The 20888-nt window shown below is 43.0% G+C and overlaps 1 protein-coding gene across 1 annotated transcript; it reads right to left on the bottom strand.

Moving 5' to 3' along the window:
- Positions 1-1272: 1272 nt before the first annotated feature.
- Positions 1273-8626, bottom strand: OR1I1 (olfactory receptor family 1 subfamily I member 1; the record flags this gene model as incomplete). The annotated part of the gene is given in 9 exon segments (XM_082379503.1): positions 1273-7610; positions 7613-7634; positions 7638-7679; positions 7683-7697; positions 7699-7835; positions 7838-7991; positions 7995-8251; positions 8254-8608; positions 8612-8626. Coding segments are annotated over 9 exon segments (1068 nt in total). The 3' UTR covers positions 1273-7539.
- Between the last annotated feature and the right edge of the window lie 12262 nt (positions 8627-20888).

Raw genomic sequence — 20888 nt, 5'->3', positions numbered from 1 at the left:
CAGATATTCACATTGTTGGCTTATGTGCTATGCTTATGATGCTTGATGGATAAATCAGCCCCCAGCAGACACAGGGATTTGTTGAAATTCAGGCAGGGGGGTAGGTCAGGTTTGAGTGGAGCTCTACACCTCTGTGGCAGACAATGGAAGTTGGTGGATAAGTACCCTAACTTCCTCACCCTTTGTACGGGGTGACTAAGGTGTGTTTTCCAAACTGATTCTCAGAGGTCCCCATGGGATTGAGTTCCAGCTGCCCACAGTGGAAACTTGCATATCAACGCACTCTTTACTGATTCCCTTCCCTTCCCTGTCTCACTTCTCCACCTCCCTTTCAGCATTTCCTAGATCACTTTGCAAATAAACTGCTTGCCCTTGAATCCTTATCTCAGGATCAGCTTCTGGGAGACACCAAATGAAGACGTTCTCTCTAGGCCTCAGTTTCCTTATCCATCCAAAGGGAAGAATAACTCCCCCTATTATCAAGGTTATGGGAATAGGAGATGTTGGGAATGAGGCATGTGTCTGTGGGCTAATTCCCCTATCTGCTACCTCTCTGGGGGTCCTCCGTTCCTGGGAAACGGAAGATGGAGCTGGTTATGGGGAGTTTCCTCCACCTCCTGTTGTCATTCCAGTTGTCCCCACATTGGAGGCTCACATGCATCTGTCATCTTCCAGGATGAGGCAATTGCTGCAGCCTGCACAGTCCTTCTTGGCGGGGAGTCAGTCCTCAGAGGCACCAGGGAAGAAGTGGCTTCCCAGAGATGTCCACTGTGGTGGCATTGAGGAACTAGAGGGACAGAGGGTGGTTGAGTTACCATGAGGCATCTTCCTGAGGCAGGATACAGTATCACCTGGGAGGCAGTCAGAGGGGCAGCATATCTTGGCCAGAGCCTCCCAATGGCCCTTGGAAAAGCCCTGCCAGGCAGCTGTGGAGCTGAAGCTGAGGTACAGCAGGGCCCCCTGTTGCACATGCAGTACCTCCCTTTTATTAGCTCTGCTGGACTTTCTTGCTGGCAAGGCCTCTGTGCAGGCCCTGGCACACATTTGGCAATTAGCTACCTGCAGCCATGTCAAGAGCTGCCCTAGTGCCCAGCTTGCAGGGCCTGGGGGTGCTAGTGTGGCCACCAGGGCCTCCCAGATGCTGGTTGTCCCAGAGGTAAGGAGGCAACCTGGAAAAGAGTGGTCGATCAAATGGGGAGAAGAAGCCTGGGGTGGGCAGGGCCAGGCAGAGACCCCGTGTCATTCTTTAGCTCCTCCCTCCTCCCTCCCAGGTCTTGGGCTCTCCTGCACATTCCAAAGAAAGGTCTGGCCCTTGACTGGCTCCTGGGAGGTAGCCTGTAAGCCTCTGGAGTATCCTACCTGGTAAGAATCTCTTTGTATACCTGGGGGCCATGCCAGTTAATTCATGCTAACAGTGCGATTTATAGTGGGGGCCTTGGGCCACACTGTATCAGTTTAACCTCTGGAGGGGCCAGAGACTAACTAAGATGAGCCATGTAGGTGGTCAGCCATGTCTATGTGGCTGTTATGGGCTGAATTGTGTGCCCCTTCCAATTCATATGTTGAAGTCTTAACCCCCCAGTACTTTAGACTGTGACTGTATTTGAAGATAGAGTCTTTTTAAAAATTAAAAAAAATTTTTGGCTGCATTGGGTCTTTGTTGCTGCACACGGACTTTCTCTAGTTGCAGTGAGCAGGGGCTACTCTTTGTTGCGGTGTGCGGGCTTCTCATTGCGGTGGCTTCTCTTGTTGCAGAGCGCAGGTTCTAGGTGTGTGGGCTTCAGTAGTTGCAGCACACGGGCTTCAGTAGTTGTGTCTTGCGGGCTCTAGAGCTCAGGCTCAGTAGTTGTGGCACATGGGCTTTGTTGCTCCATGGCATGTGGGATCTTCCCAGACCAGGGATTGAACCCATGTACCCTGCATTGGCAGGCGGATTCTTAACCACTTCACCACCAGGGAAGTCCCAGAGACAGAGTCTTTAAACATGTAATTAAATAAAAATGAAGTCTTTACTCTAATCCAATATGACTGCCATCCTAAGAAGAAGAAATTTGGACACAGACATGTGTGCACACAGAGGGAATATGATGGGAAGAGACAGGGGGAAGATGGCCATCTACAAGCCAAGGAGAGAGGCCTCAGAGGAACCAACCCTGATGACACCTGGATCTTGGACTTCCAGCCTCCAGAACTGTGAGAAAATAAATTTCTGTTGTTAAAGCCACCTAGTCTGTGGTGTGTTGTTATGGCAGCCCTAGGAAACTAAAACAGTGGCCAACCCCCAGTGGAAATCCTGGGCAGCAAGACTCAAGGGAGCTACCCTGGTTGTTAGTACACCATGTGTGTTGTCACACATTATTGCTGGGAGAATTAAGCACTGTCCACATGATACCACAGGGAGGGGACAACTGGAAGCTTGTGCCTGGTCTCTCTTGGACCCTGCCCCATGTGCCTTTTACCTTTGCTGATTTTAATCTGTATCCTTTCCCTGTAATAAACCATGAATATAACAACTTTGCTGAGTTCTGTGAGTCCTTCTAGTGAATCGAACCTGAGTGTGGTCTGGGGACCTCCCGCTACACAGATTCATAGAGAAGGAAGTGACTCCCCAAATCTCTGGCAAATGTACATTTGGAAGTAGGAGCTCCCTTTCCAGGACCTTGGGCTCAAGCCTTACTGAATCCTTCCTCATGTCTTGTTGGAAGTGGCTTTCTACCCACTCTGGTGGTACGTTTTGTCCCCCAGAACCCCACATGGGCACAACTTGAACTGTTCCAAGCTGCAGCATGATCTTGGGAAAGTCACCCACCTCAGAGGCCATCCAGCATCATGGTGGAGGGAGGGATCAGGTTTTAGGGTCATACCAGGTTGGATTGCAGTTCCTCCCCACCCCACCCTAATCCAGCATGTGACCTTGGGACAGTCACTTTCCCTCTATGATCCTCAGTATATGAATCTCTAAAACTGCTTTAAATACCCAATAAAATCCCATATGGAGAGAAAGAAATGTTATTGTACTTTCATACTGTCCAGGGTCATTCTGCTCCTTCAGATCTAGATAAGACTGGCTCAAACCTCTTCCAACATCTTTGCTGAGATTTTGGAAGATCTCTAGATGATTATTTTCTCATGATCTCCTGTTGTTGCTGAATTAAATAGTTTCACTGTAAGCTCAATGTTCCTGGTCTATAGGATGAGGCACTTACTCCTCTCCTTGATTTCATCAGAAACCCACTCACCCAAGGCCCCTGGGTGTGGAATGGGTTTTACTGAAGTTTGGGAGAGCGGAGGGGAAGTTTACATTGCAACTGCAGCAATTTAACATTGACTGTTAGACATCTCTGTTCCAACCCAGCCTACCCGACCACCTTGTGTGGCATCCGAGTCTTGCCATCACATTGCCTCCCCATCCATCCATCCATCCATCCATCCATCCATCCATCCATCCATCCTCCCACCCATCCATTCATTCATCCATTTGTTCATTCAGTCATTCATTCATTCACTCAACAAGTAAATTTTGAGTGGCTGCTGAGCCCTGTGAACCATGGAGGTATGGCTCCCTCGCTCTCAGCTCAAAGTTAAGTGGGTGAAAGAGACATTCATCAAAGAGTCACACAAATGAATGTAAAAATCATTGATATGGTAAGGAGAATGAGGGGATAAAGAGCACCTGATGTAGCTGGGATAGGGAGGGGGTGAGGGGAGGCTTCCTTAAAGTGGGGTTTGCACTGAAATCTCAAAACTGGGGAGGCATTAACTCAGGGTGGGAGTGGAGAGACAGGAGCAGCATATACAAAGATCCTGTGGCCCCATCTTTGTTTATCCCTTCCTTTTCTGATACGGGGGTTCAGCTTTCCTCACCTCTCACTTTTTAGTCCCTTTTGGTCTCCCTGCTGCTTGTCACTCCCATCTGTCTATACAAGGGTTTGCAAACTAGGGCCTGAGGGCCAAATCTGGCTCTTGAGCTATGAACGGTTTTTAAATTTTTTAAATGGTTGAAAACAAAAGACTACAGTTCATGAACCAAATTTCATGCTACTTTTGATAATTTCGTTTTGTAATTAAGACTGTCAAACCTAGTGTCCATGAAGGAAGACTTAGTGATAACCATAGGATTAACATGTCCAGTGATACGTAATTTTAGAAAGCCCACATTAGATGGCAGATTTTAGACAGGATTTTCTGGGTTGCAAATTAACTAGGGTTTTTCTGCAATCGTGGAGCCTAGACAGTTGATACAGAAGGTGGAACCTTCTTCCCGACTTCCTCTTTGTGAGATGTAGTCAAGATATTTTGGTAGTTGTTATATTTGGGAGCACCTGTTGCAAGGTAGCCAGCCATATTAGGAGAGGCAAGTATGTAGGAAGGTTTCTGGGGTGGGGGAGGGGAGGGGAGAAAAGGAGTGGACAAATACCTGTCACTAAAACCCAAACAGCCAGATCCATTTCTGCAATATGTTTTACTTTCTTTAAAACAAACAAACGAAACCCCCTACGTGCTATATTTTATTGCTACAATTTGGGGAAGAGGAATACACAGAAGGTAGATATTAGTTGAGAATCTTTCTGCATCATTTTGATGACTTTAATACATTTTTCAATGCAATGGTTAAAAAAAATACTATATTTTGTGACATGTAAAATGATACGAAATCCAAGTTTCAGTGTCAATAAAGTTTCATGGGTGCTCAGCCACGCACCTTCCTCAATGTACTCTCTACCGTGGCTTCCTCGCTATAGCCTCAGAGCTGAGTCGTCATTGCAACAGAGACTGTATGTCCCATAAAGCTGATATTTACTCTCTGGTCCTTTACAGAAAAAGTTTGCTCATCCCTGACCCATGGTATAACTTAGCAGCAGGCTTGTTCGGAAGCACCTGCCCTCCCATACACCTGCTTAACCCTTATCATTGTCCCCTCTGCCCTTTGTCCAATCCCTGTGGTGAGGTCTGACCACAGCTCCCTGCACACTCACTCTCCCCTCACTGTGGGCTCTGTCCCACCAAGAGAACGTTGCACATGCTGTTTGCTCCCAGGGGATGATTACACCGGAGGTGGGTGGAACTGGGCCAGTTCACAGCCAGGATCTGTGTTTCTGAAAAAGAGCAGCTTTTAATCCATTTTGTGAAATGGCACTATCGCCACCTCATGGCCACTTACTCCAACTGTAGCTGCAGTTCTTTCAAAGCATTTGGCATGGACCATCATCCTCTCCAGGACCCTGTCTAGGGCAGGGAAAAATGGAAAATGCCCATGGAAAAATGCCCCAGATATGGTTCGCTCATATTTCTGAACAGATGGCCTATTCAAGTTCCAAGTCTCTACAGCTTCCCTCCATCCCCCATCTATCCTAGTGATCCTCAAACATTAAGGCTCATGTAACTCCCCTGGGGTTGTTAAAATTACGATTTAGTGGTCTGGGATGACGTCTGAGTCTTCATTTCTACCAAACTCCCAATAATATTGATGCCTCTGATTCATGGACAACTTTGAGTATCAGGCTTTACTTTTTCTATAGAAAAGAGGTCAGCAAATCCTTCTGTAAAGGGCCAGATAGTAAATATTTTAGATTTTGCACACCATAGGGTCTCTGTCAAGACTACCCAACTCTGCCTTGTAGCTTGAAAACAGTCATATATGATACATAAACTTATGGGCGTTGCCGTGTTCCCGTAAAACTTTATTTATGGGCTCTAAAATTTGTATTTTATATAATTTCAATCTGTCACGAAATAGTCTTATTTTAAAAAAATTTCCAGGACTTTCCTGGCGGTCCAGTGGTTAAGAATCCACGCTTCTATTGCAATGGGCATGGGTTTGATCCCTGCTCGGGGAACTGGGATCCTGTATGTCGTGTGGCACGGCCAAAAAAAAAAAATTAAAAAAATTTTTTTTACCAACCATTTAAAAATGTAAAAAGCATTTTTAACTTGCAGACCATACAAAGAACAGGCTGTTGGATGGATTTGGCCCATGGACTGTAGTTTGCAAACCCCTGCTTTAGGCACCGAGTTCTAGACAATATCGTGTGTCATTAAGACCTGGGGCTATGGGATGGGTCCTCTGAATCTTCGCTATGGCTTATTAGCAGCTTCACTTTTCAAGCTTCAATTTCTTCATCTGCAAAATAAGGAGTTATATTACCTACCTTGTAGGGTTTTTGTTTAAAATTTAATGAGGTAATGTATATAAAGGGCTTAGACCTGTACAGGGCACATAATAAATCTCAGCTGTCGATATCATTATTGTCATTATTCTGAGACCCAGGAATTGAATCCATGCAGCTTGAATTCTTCACCTTTTTCTCCAGTTTTAGCACAACTCCCTTAACCAGAACACAGGGTAAGTCATGGACTTGAGATGATATATCTGGGCATGGTCTTTGCATGATGCTGGCCCTTCCTAAACAAACTGTATTAGTTTGTTAGGGCTGCCATAGCAAATTACCACAAACTGCATGGCTTAAACAACAGAAATGTATTCTCTTAAACTTCTGGAGGCCAGAAGACTCACATCAAAGTTGTCAGCAGGGCTGGTTCCTTCTGGGAACTGTAAGGGAGTGTCTGTTCCTTGCCTCTCCCCTAGCTGCTGGTGGTTTGCTGGCAATCTCTGGTGTTCCTTGGCTTGTAGAAGCATCAACTTGATCTCTGCCTCCATCTTCAGATGGTATTCTCTCTAGGTGCATGTCTGTGTCCAAATTCTCCCCTTTTATAGGTCCACCAGTCTTATTGGATTAGAACCTACCCTAATGACCTCATTTTACTTTGATCGCCTCAGTAAAGACCCTATTTCCAGATAAGGTCACATTCTGAGGTACTAGAGGTTAGACATCGACCTTTCTTTTTTGGAGGACACAATTCAACCCCTACTGCTAACTCTCCATGAGTTCCAGGCCACCCCATACACTGGTTGCTGATAGCACCGGTAGAATCGTATTGGGTTTGGAGTCAGATGATGGACATCACAGGAAACACGCGGACTCTGGAGTTAATCCAGGGCCAGTGTCCTCCCACTGTGCTCTGTGCACTCGCTGCTTCAGGACCACCTGGAGAGCTTGTTAAGGATGCAGACTCCAGGGTCCAGTGCCAGGCGGTTGAATCACAGTACCCATGATCCAAATGCCAGCATCTCCTATGTCCCAATCTGGGGAATGGGGTGGCTTTTTTATGCCAATTATCCCCATGCAAAGTCAGGACCACAAGGCCCCCTGTGAGAGGCTGGTGGCTGCTGAATCCAAGAGCAAGTGACCTAATCTCAACAGATCCTCTCAAAGTCCCCCCCGCCCCAAGTCACTTAGGAAGCACAGTGATGTAATACATGTGGCCAATACACATTGTCTTTATCAATATTAAAATGAGTGTAGCTAATCTTTCATTCCACTAGGATTATCCATGTAGCAATACTATAAGCCTGATACCCCAGAAAATTTAAGGCTACTTCAAAGTCTTCTCTGCTACTCTGATCTTTGGGGGAAGATAAACCATGGGGAAAATGCACATTCCCTTCCGGTAGCACTTCGTTCATCTCATATGACACATTTACCAAGTTGCTCTGTGATTATTTATTGACAGGTCTCTAACCCCCGCCAGACTCTGAATGCCTTGAGGGCAGAGATGGGATGTATCCCTGTGTCTCAGGCACTGAACAGTGGTCCTGGAACATGGTAGGTGCCGAACAACTATTCTGCCCTAGGACTGAGAGGGGGCTACTTTGCCGACCAGCTTCCTTAGGGCTGCCTTCATGTCCTTGTTCCTTAGGCTGTAGATAAAGGGGTTCAGCATGGGGATGACCACCCCACACATCAGGGCAGCCGCCTTGTCCTTCTGGGAGGAGCGGGAGATGCGGGCTGCAGGTACACAGCGAAGATGGTGCCATAGTATAGTGACACCACGGTGAGGTGTGAGCTGCAAGTGGAGAAGGCTTTCCATTTGACCTGAGCAGAAAGGATCTTGAAGACTGCCTGGAAAATGGAAGTATAAGAGAAGAGGATTCACGTGAGGGAGCTGATGCCCAAGATGATGCCAAAAGGAAAGATCACCGGCTCGTTAGTGTGTGTGTCTGAGCCGGAGAGCTTCGGCAGGGGTATGAGGTCGCAGAAGAAGTGGGGGATTTCAGAGCTGGCACAGAAGGTCAGTTGAGCCATGAGGCAGGTGTGCACAAGGGACTGGAGGTTGGTGATCAGCCATGGACCCCCCACCAGCAGCCCCCACACACGGGGGCTCATGATGGCCAAGTAGCACAGAGGGTGACAATGGCCGTGAACCTATCAATGACCATCACGGCCAGGAGGAAGCTGTCTATGGTCCCGAACAGGTGGAAGGCATACATCTGGGCGAGGCAGCCTGCAAAGGGGATGGCTTGGCTCTGAGTCCAGAGGTTCACCAGCATCTTGGGGACGGTGGTGGAAGACAAGAAGACGTCGACCAGGGACAGGTTGGAGAGGAAGAAGTGCTTGGGTGTGTGGAGGTGGGTGTCTGTGATGCTGGCCAGGATGGTGAGCAGGTTTCCAAAGATGGTGACCAGGTACGTGAGAGGAACAGCCCAGAGGAAGATCTGATGCTTTGACTTTTCCGATAGTCCCAGGAGGAGGAATTCTGAGACTGCTGTTCAGTTTTCTGGTTCCATGGACAGTCTGTGTCTACTGTGAAAGATAAAACGGGAGAGGGAAGCGACATAAAGCTGGGAGTCAGAGATGGAGTTCCAGTCTCAGGTCCCTAGAGTCACATAGGTTCTGTGAAAACCCATGGAATCCTTACAGCTCCCTTCTGTGGATTTCTGTTTCCCCGAACAAAACCATCCATGTCCGTCCTTCCTTCCTTCCTTCCTTCCTTCCTTCCTTCCTTCCTTCCTTCCTTCCTCCCTCCTTTCTCTTGTAGTTTGTTAATTTATATGGTAGTATTTAAACAATATAATTGCAGCAGCAACTACAATCAGCACAATCAGGTTGGGGATTATTTAAAATAACTCAACTCAACTGAGCAGGAATGTTTCAGCTGGCTAGTGAGTAGCCTTCTGGCCTCAAGAATTCAGCATACTGGGACAGCATTCAGTATATTTTCAGGGGAAACAGAGATGTTGGGTGAACCCAGAAAGCTGGTTAAGTGGAAGTTTTATTATTTTTACTTATTTATTTTTGGCTGTGTTTTGTCTTCGTTGCTGCACGTGGGCTTTCTCTAGTTGCGGTGAGCGGGGGCTACTCTTCATTGCTGTGCATGTGCTTCTCATTGAAGTAGCTTCTCTTGTTGTGGAGCACGGGCTCTAGGTGCGTGGGCTTCAGTAGTTGTGGCACGCGGGCTCAGTAGTTGTGGCTCGTGGGCTCTAGAGCACAGGCTCAGTAGTTGTGGTGCAAAGGCTTAGTTGCTCCGCAGCATGTGGGATCTTCCCGGACCAGGGCTCGAACCCGTGTCTCCTGCATTGGTAGGCGGATTCTTAACCACTGCGCCACCAGGGAAGTCCATAAGTGGAAGTTTTAAAGAGAGCTTTCGCAGTAAGAAAAGAATATCTGGAGATTGAAAGCTAATGGCGTTTTGGAAGTATATTTGCTCTCAGCAGTAGCTTCACAGGACAAGAAATTTTGTATTTTCCTATGTTCTAGACAAACTGTCACTGCCAAATGAAACAGTTTTGCACCCTCAGTAAAATATACACTGTTGTGTATATCATGTCAAACAGCTGTTCAAAAATTTTATTCAAAATAAAAAGTCCCAGACCCAGCACGGACTATTCAAAGATAAGCTGTTTCCATAACAACGAGAAAGGTGTGATCAAATGCCTACTTGATGGAAAGCAGAATGTGCTATATGTGTATTCCTGGAGTTAATATGATGCAGAAAAGCGAGTTTGTAAAATAACATGCTGACATGAACTGATATGAAAATATCGACTAAAGGAATGAACACGAGAGAACAAGGTTTAAAGAAATGCAAACACATAGGCATGTTTGATACTATTCTCATTCACCCATTTTCAGTTGCTAATGGATTTGATCCTAGTTTTATTTCCCCATCTATTTGGAAAGTCCCCATTATTTATTGGGACTTAGCAGCTTCATATCAAAAGTCCAGAGAAAGCAAATCTTTGTTGCATTCATACAAGACCACCAAAGCCAGTTGCATTTGCCTTTCTAAGTCTCCATTTCCCAGTGGGTGTATTTAGCCTTCCTTTAAGTTAATGAACATTTACAGAGAACGTGTTGGGTTATAGACACTATACATGTCTCTATGAAACACAGATGATATAGAAAAAAAATCAACCTGGCATGATTCACCAGGTCCTTGTGAAACCTTAATATTGTCTCTTTCCAGCAACGAGAGGATTTCCCTTTGCTTACCTCATTTCTTACCTGGGTAGGTCCCCAGGTCTTAAAACCAATTACTGACAAGAACACATCAGAGGCATTTAACGACAATGTCTATAAAGTGTTGAGCCTTCTAAGGAGCCACAGTTTTTAATGTGTGGGTTTCACAACGACTCTGAGAGGGAGATGGTGTTGACCACAACCGACGATAAGAGGACTGGGGCTGGGGGACTTCCCAGGTGGCACAGTGGTTAAGAATCCGCCTGCCAATGCAGGGGACACGGGTTCGATCCCTGGTCCGGGAAGATCCCACATGCTGCGGAGCACCTAAGCCTGTGCGCCACAACTACTGAGCCTGCGCTCTGGAGCCCGCGAGCCACAGGTACTGAGCCCACATGCCACAACTACTGAAGGCTGGGCGCCTAGGGCCCGTGCTCTGCAACAAGAGAAGCCACCGCAGTGAGAAGCCTGTGCACCACAACGAAGAGTAGCCCCGGCTCACCGCAACTACAGAAAGCCCGCGCGCAGCAACAAAGACCCAACGCAGTCAAAAAAAAAAAAAAAAAAAAAAGAATGAAATGCCATTTGCAGCAACATAGATGGACCTAGAGATTATCATACCGAGTGAAGTAAGTCAGACAGAGAAAGACAAATATCATATGATATCACTTATATGTGGAATCTAAAAAAAAATGATATAAATGAACTTACCTGTGAAACAGAAACAGACTCACAGTGTTTGAATTGTTTTTTTTCCTGTATTTATTTTAAACTTTTTATTTTATATTGGAGTATAGTTGATTAACAATGTTGTGTTAGTTTCAGGTGTATAGCAAAGTGCTTCAGTTATGCATATACATATATCTATTCTTTTTCAAATTCTTTTCCCATTTAAGTTGTTACATAATATCGAGCAGAGTTCCCTGTGCTGTACAGTCGGTCCTTGTTTGTTATCCGTTTTAAATTTAGCAGTGTGTACATGTCAATCCCAAACTCCCAATCTATTTCTTCCCCCCTGATAACCGTAAATTCGTTCTCTAAGTCTGTGAGTCTGTTTCTGTCTTGTAAATAACCCAACTGGCTTTTTGATGTCTTAAAAATGTTAACTTTTAAATGTGTAGATACTCTTTTTTAAAAAAAATTAATTAATTAATTAATTTATGGCTGTGTTGGGTCTTCGTTTCTGTGCGAGGGCTTTCTCTAGTTGTGGCAAGCGGGGGCCACTCTTCATCACGGTGCGCAGGCCTCTCACTATCGCGGCCTCTCTTGTTGCGGAGCACAGGCTCCAGACGCGCAGGCTCAGTAATTGTGGCTCACGGGCCCAACCGCTCCGCGGCATGTGGGATCCTCCCAGACCAGGGCTCGAACCCGTGTGCCCTGCATTGTCAGGCAGATTCTCAACCACTGCGCCACCAGGGAAGCCCTGTAGATACTCTTGATTAAGAGAATAGCCATGCAATGAAACAATGAACGCTGTCCCCCAGCCAGGTCCCCATTCCTCCAGTTCTTACCAAGGCCCCTCAATGGATAATCCCTGTTAATGGTTTCTGTGTAACTTTCCAGAAGCTCTACACACACACACACACACACACACACACACACACACACACACACACACACTCTCCTTCCCTCACTCTCTATCTCTCCCCACTTTCTGTACATAAAGTAACACAGTCTAATACTGTTCTACACCTTGTTTATCTCACATAATTTGTCTTGTTATTTTCATATCCTTAATATTTTTAAAGCTCCTCATTTTCCATTGAACGGATGATGCCATAATCTATGTAACCAATTTTCTGTTGACGGCACCATAATTTTTTGTTTGCTTGTTTGTTTTGTTTGTTTTATTGAAGTATAGTTGATTTACAATGTTGTGTTATTTTCTAGTGTACAGCAAAGTGATTGTTATACATACATGTACATTTGTTTTTTTCAGATTCTTTTCCCTTATAGGTTATTACAAAATATTGAGTATAGTTCCCTGTGCTACATAGTAGGTCCTTGTTGGTTATCTATTTTATATATAGTAGTGTGTATACGGTAATCCCAAACTCCTAATTTATCCCTCCCTGCCTTTCCCCTTTGGTAACCATAAATTTGTTTTCTATGTCTGTGGGACTGTTTCTGTTTCGTAAATAAGTTCATTTGTATCATATTTTAGATCCCCCATATAAATGATACCATATGACATTTGTCTTTCTCTGTCTGGCTTACTTCACTTAGTATGGTTATCTGTAGGTCCATCCTTGTTGCTGCAAATGACATTAATTCATTCTCTTTTTATGGCTGAGTAATATTCCATTGTATAAATATACCACATCTTCTTTATCCATTCATCCATCGATGGACTTTTAGGTTTCTTCCATGTCTTGGCTATTGTAAATAGTGCTGCTATGAACACTGGGGTGCATTTATCTTTTCAAATTATGGTTTTCTCCAGATGTATGTCCTGGAGTGGGATTGCAGGATCATATGGTAGCTCTAGTTTTTGTTTTTAAAAGAATATCCGTACTGTTCTTCATAGTGGCTGTATCTATTTACATTCCCACCAAGAGTGTAGGAGGGTTCCTTTTTGGAACTACCCTCTCCAGCATTTATTATTTGTAGACTTTTTGATGACGGGCATTCAGACTTGTGTGAAGTGATACCTCACTGTAGTTTTGATTTGATTGCACCATAAGTTTTGTAACCAATTTGCTATTGATGGATGTTTCCAGTTTTTGCTAAAATGGATACTTTATACACATATTATTTCACACCAGTGAGTGTGTCTGAGCATGAACTCCAGAAGTGGAGTTGATGGGCCAAAGGTTGCTTTTTGATTGATATTACCAAGTTTTTCTCCATAAGAACTGTACTAATTTACAGTCCCCTTTGAGATATGTGAATACCTGTCTTCTCACAGACTCACCAACAATTTATGTTGTCATCTTTTGAATATTGTCCTTGTCACTCTGATACGTGAAAAAATAGTACCTTAGTGTGATTAAAAATAATTAACAGACTTTATTATTTTATTACAGTTTTAGATGTACAGAATAACTGAGCAGATAGTACAGTGAGTTCCATATACCCACCCCCTCTTTCCACCCCTGCATATATAGTTTTCCTTATAAGTAATATTTTGCATTGGTGGGGTGCATTTGTTTTAATTAATTTATCAATATGGATAAATTCCTCAGTATGAATTTTAATTTGCATTTCTCTATGAGTGAGGTGGAAAATCTTTTTAATATATAAATAGAATCTGTATTTTCTTTTCTGTGAACTATCTCTTCAGATCCTTTGCCCATTTTCCTTTTCGTTTGTTGGATTTTTCTTATCAATTTCTAGGAGCTCTTTATACATGAGGGGAATTAACCATTTGTCTATGATATATATTGCCAATCTCTGATCTCTTAAAAGCTTCTTTCCAGGGTCTCCTTCTTTTCGTCTTCCTTCTTTCTGTATTTTCAGCCATTTTGTTTGTCAGCTGTTTCTCTTTCTGGTTGAGGAAAAATATTTGACAAGGTCAGTGAAGTTGGGGCAAGGAAGCTGTTTACATGTGCCTGGTCTCAGGGTTAAACATGAGAAAACAATTAAACCTTTCCAGTGCTAAGAGAAGCTGCCCCTTAGAGTAACCCCTTGTGTTATTGTGGACAAAGTCTCTCCTTTCTCAGCTTTGACTTGCATTAAAAAGTCCTTCTTTGGTGAAGCCTATTTAATGTCTAGCTGTGAAAGGTAACAAGGAGCTAGGAGCACACTAAGGAGACAGATGCTTAGATAGTTGTGTTACAAAGTGATGAAAGTTTTCATAGAGGTGGCGTGATGCTGTGGAACAAGCCTTGGAATGGATGCAGGATTCACTGCTTACCGCGTGACCCAGAGCATGTCACTTCTCCCCTTCCTCCTCTATAAAATAAGAGGATGGACCAATGTCCTGAACTCGGCTCTCCCACCTCAGAGGCACAGACCTGACACCCGGCCAGAGCACCAAGACCCTGTCAGCCACAGGGCTCAGAAGAAAAGGGAGAAAGAAAGAAAGAAAGAAAAAATAAAATAAAATATATTAAAGTTATTAAAATAAAAAATAAAAATTATTAAAAATAAAAAAATTAAAAAGTAATAAAAAAAGAAAAAAGAAAGAAAGGAAGAAGAGAGCAACCAAACCAGAAAACAAATCCACCAATGATAACAAGTGCTAAAAACTATACTAAAAAAACCCCCCAAACAAACAAACAAACAAACAAACAACAAACAAACAAAAAACGGACAGACAGAACCCTAGGACAAATGGTAAAAGCAAAGTTATACAGACAAAATCACACAAAGAAGCATATACATTACACACTCACAAAAAGAGAAAAAGGAAAAAAAAATATGTATATAAAAAGGAAGAGAGCAACCAAATCAATAAACAAACCTACCAGTGATAATAAACTCTAAATACTAATCTAAGATAAATATAAAACCAGAAACAAATTAGATGCAGAAGGTAAACCCCAAGTCTACAGTTGCTCCCAAAGTCCACCACCTCAATTTTGGGATGATTCGTTGACTATTCAGGTATTCCAGAGATGCAGGGTACATCAAATTGATTGTGGAGCTTTAATCCACTGCTTCTGAGGCTGCTGGGAGAAATTTCCCTTTTTCTTCTTTGTTCGCACAGCTCCTGGGGTACAGCTTTGGATTGGCCCCGCTTCTGCATGTAGGTCGCCTGAGGGCGTCTTTTGGGAAGTCTGAGGTCTTCTGCCAGCATTCAGTAGGTGTTCTGTAGGAGTTGTTCCACATGTAGATGTATTTCTGATGTATTTGTGGGGAGGAAGGTGATCTCCACCTCTTACTCCTCCGCCATCTTGAAGGTCTCTCTGTCACTCTCCTCTTTGAGACAGTTTCCCTGTCTGAAAAGGACCTAGAAAGAATGCTAGATGCTTTATAGCAATGGCACTGCAAGGTGGGTTTTATGATCCCTGTTAATCCTCTGGAAATTGCTTCTCCCTTCTCTGGACTCCCACAGTTCTGCCAGTTTATACTTTGTACAGCTTTTGATTCTTATTCTAGAGACTGAACAGGCAGCTTCATTTTTAGAACTGAAAGCCTGAGTTCTTTATGTCTGTCTCCATCAGGGTCACCAGTGTGGGCACAGAGCTGGTGTCAGGGAGAATTTGTTGAGTAAACAAACAAAAAAATGAACAAATAAAAGAAAGGATGATGGATGCATAAATGGATGAACACTTCTTCAGTTCTGCCCAAACTGGCCAGAGCATCCATTCATGCACGGAGAGGGGAATGAGAGAGAGGGGGCTAGGGGAGAGAGAGAAGAGAGAGAGAGAGAGAGAGAGAGAGAGAACCTAATATTTGCCAAATCACTTACTGACCATAGAAGTAGCTTCTCCTTAAAGCCGGCTGTCTCACCACTCTCTTAGCTGCCAACAAGGCTGGGCACCAAGGAGGGGTCAGGCCCTACGCGCTGACCTTGGAGAAAGGGTTACCAGCCCAGGATCTTCCCAGGTTTCTCCTGAGAGGCCTGTCTATAAATTGGGCAGCACAGCTGTCTGGGCCTTTATTGTCAGCAAGTTTTTCTGTTGCTCAATAAACTTTATGATAAGAGGGACACACCCTTGATACAGCCTTGGTGAGGACATAGAGCCAAACGCCCAAGGAATGAGTGATGGCAAAGCTTAGCTGATACCCCCGGCTAAGGAGGCTGAGGCAGAGCGTCCGGATTAGCCAGGACTTTTATGCCATTCCAACCACAAAGCACCCAGCAGGTCCAGCTCCTACAGCTATCATTGATCCATCATTTCCATCATTACACCTACTTCCATCCCTTCCATGTTTGACAGTGCATTTAATGCCAACTTCACTTGTTTATTATTGCATCGAGTCCTCAACAGCCCTAAGAGATCAGCATTGTTGCTCCCATGAAGGAACTGAGACTCAGAGGTGAAATGACTGCCCAACCACAGTTGGTATTCAAACCCAGGAGGGTCCAGCCCCAGAGGGTTTGCTCCAGCTGCCTCAACTGATACTTCACTGATGATTCAGTCTCTCTCTTCTCTTCCTCATGACCTTCCTCCTCTATTCTTTTACAGCTTTAATTTTATTTCACTTTTAAATTCAATTCAATTTACCTTTATTTAAAAATTTTTAAATTTTTACACAATTTTAAAGATTACACTCCATTTACAGTTATTACAAAGTATTGGCTATATTTCCCATGTTGTACGATATATTCTTTTTTTTTTAACATCTTTATTGGAGTGTAATTGCTTTACAATGGTGTGTTAGCTTCTGCTTTATAACAAAGTGAATCATTTATACATATACATATGTCCCCATATCTCTTCCCTCTTGTGTCTCCCTCCCTCCCACCCTCCCTATCCCACCCCTCTAGGTGGTCACAAAGCACCGAGCTGATCTCCCTGTGCTATGTGGCTGCTTCCCACTAGCTATCTATTTTACATCTGGTAGTGTATATATGTCCATGCCACTCTCTCACTTTGTCCCAGCTTACCCTTCCCCCTCCCCATATCCTCAAGTCCATTCTCTAGTAGGTCTGTGTCTTTATTCCCGTCTTGCCCCTAGCTTACATCCAATAGTTTGTACCTCCTTTCTCCCATACCTATATTGCCCACCCCCTCTCGCCACTGGTAATCATTAATTTGTTCTCTATATTTGTGAATCTACATCTTTTTTGTTTGTGGTATTTTTTAGATTCTACATGTAAGTGACATCATACAGTATTTGTCTTTCTCTGTCTGACTTATTTCACTTAGCATAGTGCCCTTATTTTATGTTAACAGCTTTAATGAGATGTAATTCACATACCATACAATTCACTTGTTTAAAGTATACAATTCGATGGATTGTACTATAGTCACAGAGTTGTGTAACCATCACCACAGTCAATTTTAGGACATTTTTATCACCTCAAAGAGAAACCTTGTACCCTTTAGTTATTGCCCTGAATTCCGCTCTCCCACAACCTCCTATATCCCAACCCTAGGAAACCATTTCTCTACTTTTTGTTTCTGTAAATTTCCCTGTTCTGGACATTTCACATAAATGAAATCATACAATACGTATCTTTTGTTTTTGGCTTCTTTCACTTGGCATAATGTTTTAAAGGTTCATCCGAGTTGTAGCATGTATCAGTATGTCATTCCTTTTTATGGTTGAATTATATTCCATTCTATAGATATACCTCATTTTGTTCAACCATCCATACATTAATGGGTGTTTGGGTTGTTTCCACTTTTTGGCTATTATGAATCATGTTGCTATAAACATTTACATACAAGTTTTTGTGTAGATGTATGCTTTTATTTCTATTGAGCTTGTACCTAGGATTGGAATATTCAAACAATACTGAAATTATTCAACAAAACTGGAACATTCCTCCCAAATGCTCTAGTTACTGTGGAAAACAGTATGGTGGCTCCTCAAAAAATTAAACAGAATTACCATTTGATCCAGCAATTCCACTTCTGGGTATATACACAATAGAATTGAAAACAGGGACTCGAACAGATGTTTGCACACTGGTGTTCACAGTAGCATTATTCACAATAGCCCAAAGGTGGAAACAACTCAAATGTCCAGTGATGGATGAATGGGTAAAAAATGTGGTATATCCATACAATGGAATATTATTCAGCATTAAAAAGGAGGGAAATTCTGACATATGCTACAACATGGATGAACTTAAAGGACATTATGCTAAGTGAAACAAGCCAGACACAAAAGGACAAATATTGCATGATTCCACTTATATGAGGTGTCTAGAATATTGACATTCATAGAGAAAGAAAGTAGCATGGTGGGTGCCAGGGGCTGGAGGAGGAGGAATGGGGAGTTAGTGTTTAATGGATACAGTTTCAGTTTGGGAAGATTACAAAGTTCCCTAGATGGATGGTAGTGATGGTTGCACAACAATGTGAATGTATTAATGCCACTGAACTGGACACTTGAAAATGGTTAAAATAATAAATTTTATGTTTTGTATATTTTACCACAATAACAAGCTTTTGAAAACTGGAAGCTTCCCATTCCCCCAGTTCTTTTGTTTTGAGATAATTCAGGCACAAGACTGGGCAGTTTTTCTCCAAATCTCCACTTCTGCTTTGACTTACACAGTCGTAGCTGTTACATATGTTGGCTCATTCTACCAAATTGTTCTATTACCTGCTTCGTTCACTTAATTTTATGTCTGAGTCATCTTTCCATGTCGGTTCATATAGAACAAACTCATTTTTGGTTTTCTCTTCAAAAACTTTGAATTGCAGAATAAGCTACATGCAGAAAAGAGCACAAATCATGTGCGTAGGTCAATGAGTTTTCACTCACTGAACACACCAATGCAATTGGGCCCTGATCAAGGAAAAGAATGTGACCAGCTCCCTGCCCCTGAATTTCTTCTCCAGCTTCTTTTATTGTCATCACTCTGCCTCTGCCTTCCTCAAACATTCTTTTGGTATAGAACATTATAGATGAACTTTACCTGTTTTGGGAACTTTATATGAGTGGAATCGCACAGTATACTCTCCTTTGTGTCTGGCTTCATTCAGTCAACATTATGTTTGTGAGATTCAGCTTTTCAAAAATTGAGGTATTAGGACTTCCCTGGTGGTCCAGTGGTTAAGACTTTGCCTTCCAGTGCAGGGGATGTGGGTTTTATCCCTGGTTGTGGGGCTAGGATCCCACATGCCTGGCAGCCAAAAAACCAAAATATAAGGCAGAAGCAGCATTGTAACAAATTCAATAAAGACTTTAAGAATGGTCTACATCAAAAAAATCTTAAAAAAAATAAAAATTGAAGTATAGTTGATTTACAATATTGTGTTAGTTTTAGGTGTACAGCAAAGTGACTCAGTTATACATATATATATATATTTCACATTCTTTTCCACTATAGGTTATTACAAGATATTGAATATAGTTCCCTATGCTATACAGTAAGTCCTTGTTGTTTATCTATTTTATATATAGTGGTGTGTATCTGTTAATCCCATACTCCTAATTTAACCCTCCTCCCTTTCCTCTTAGGTAACCATATGTTTGTTTTCTGTGACTGTGAGTCTGTTTCTGTTTTGTAAATAAATTCATTTGTATTATTTTTTAGATTCCACATATAAGTGATATTATATAGTATTTTCTTTCTTTGACTTACTTCACTCAATATGATAATCTCTAGGTTCATACATGTAGCTGCAAATGGCAATATTTCATTCTTCTTTTACGGGAGATTCAGCTTTTTTGCATATGTCTGTAGATCTTCAATCTTATCACTTTATTTTTCAATCCTTTTTTCATTAGTGCCCCCCACCAAGAAGCCGTTTTAGACAATTTTCCTAATTGCCCCTCCATGAAATTTAATATCACAGATATACTCTATTTATTTAACCATCTATCTCTATTTATATCTATATTGTATATATATATCTGTGTATTTTTTATTCCCCCCCAAATTAATTTTTGCCCTCGTGGAGGTAAAATATTGCTCCCATTGAGGACATATGCTTTCTAGTATTCCATTGTGTGAATATACCACAACTCATGTATCCAATCTATTATTGATGGACCTTTGGGTAGTTTCTAGTGTTTTTTTGAGATTATGAGCTATGGAACTATGCACATCCAGTGCATCCCATTTAATGAGTATATGTACACATTTTTGTTGGGTATACACTTATAAGTGGGAGTGCTGGATTATAGGGAACGCATATGTATAGTTTTAGTAGCTATTGCCAAACCATTTTCCAAAGTGTTGTACCATTTTTATCCTCCCACCAGCAGTGCATGAGGGCTCCAAATCCATGACAACATGTTACCAAACTCAGGTCCTGCTACTCACCACTCAGAGGCCAATACTCGAGAGACGAGTATTGGTAGGAACGGAAAGGTTGCTTTATTTCAGAGGCCGGCAACCGGGGGAGAAGGTGGACTCATGTCCAAGAACAAACTCACAATTGCCGCTTAGGGGGCAAGAGCTTTTTTTTTTTTTTTTTTTTATAAATTTATTTATTTATTTTCGGCTGCATTGGGTCTTTGTTGCTGGGCATGGGCTTTCTCTAGTTGCCGCGAGCAGGGTCTACTCTTCGTTGTGGTGCTTGGGCATCTCATTGCAGTGGTTTCTCTTGTTGTGGTGCATGGGCTCCAGGCACGCGGGCTTCGGTAGTTGTGGCTCACGGGCTTAGTTGCTCCACAGCATGTGGGATCTTCCCGGACCAGGGCTCGAACCCGTGTCCCCCGCATTGGCAGGCAGATTCTTAACCACTGCGCCACCAGGGAAGTGCCGGGGCAAGAGCTTTTAAAGGGGAGTTTCAGGGGTGTTTTGGCAGAGGGACGGGGCAGAGCAGCACAGTCAGCTCTGACAGTCATCTCGAAATCAGGAACGTGGTGGTCTGATCAGTGTCATCTTGGTTGTTTTAAGTACAGTTTCATCTTCAGTTCCAGGGTTTCTTCCCATTCCTTTGAGGCCAGTTCTTGGAATTGTGTGAAATAGAGCAGCTTATGTCATGGCTACAATCTGGGCATCATGCAGTCATCTTCCTCCACCTGGTGGGGGCTTCAGTATCTGCAAAACAGCTCTCAGGATATGGCTCA

This window comes from Balaenoptera borealis (genome assembly GCF_965194805.1).
Source record: "Balaenoptera borealis genome assembly, chromosome: 2".
Classification (NCBI taxonomy): Eukaryota; Metazoa; Chordata; class Mammalia; order Artiodactyla; family Balaenopteridae; genus Balaenoptera; species Balaenoptera borealis.
This window is presented reverse-complemented; position numbering and strand designations above follow the sequence as displayed.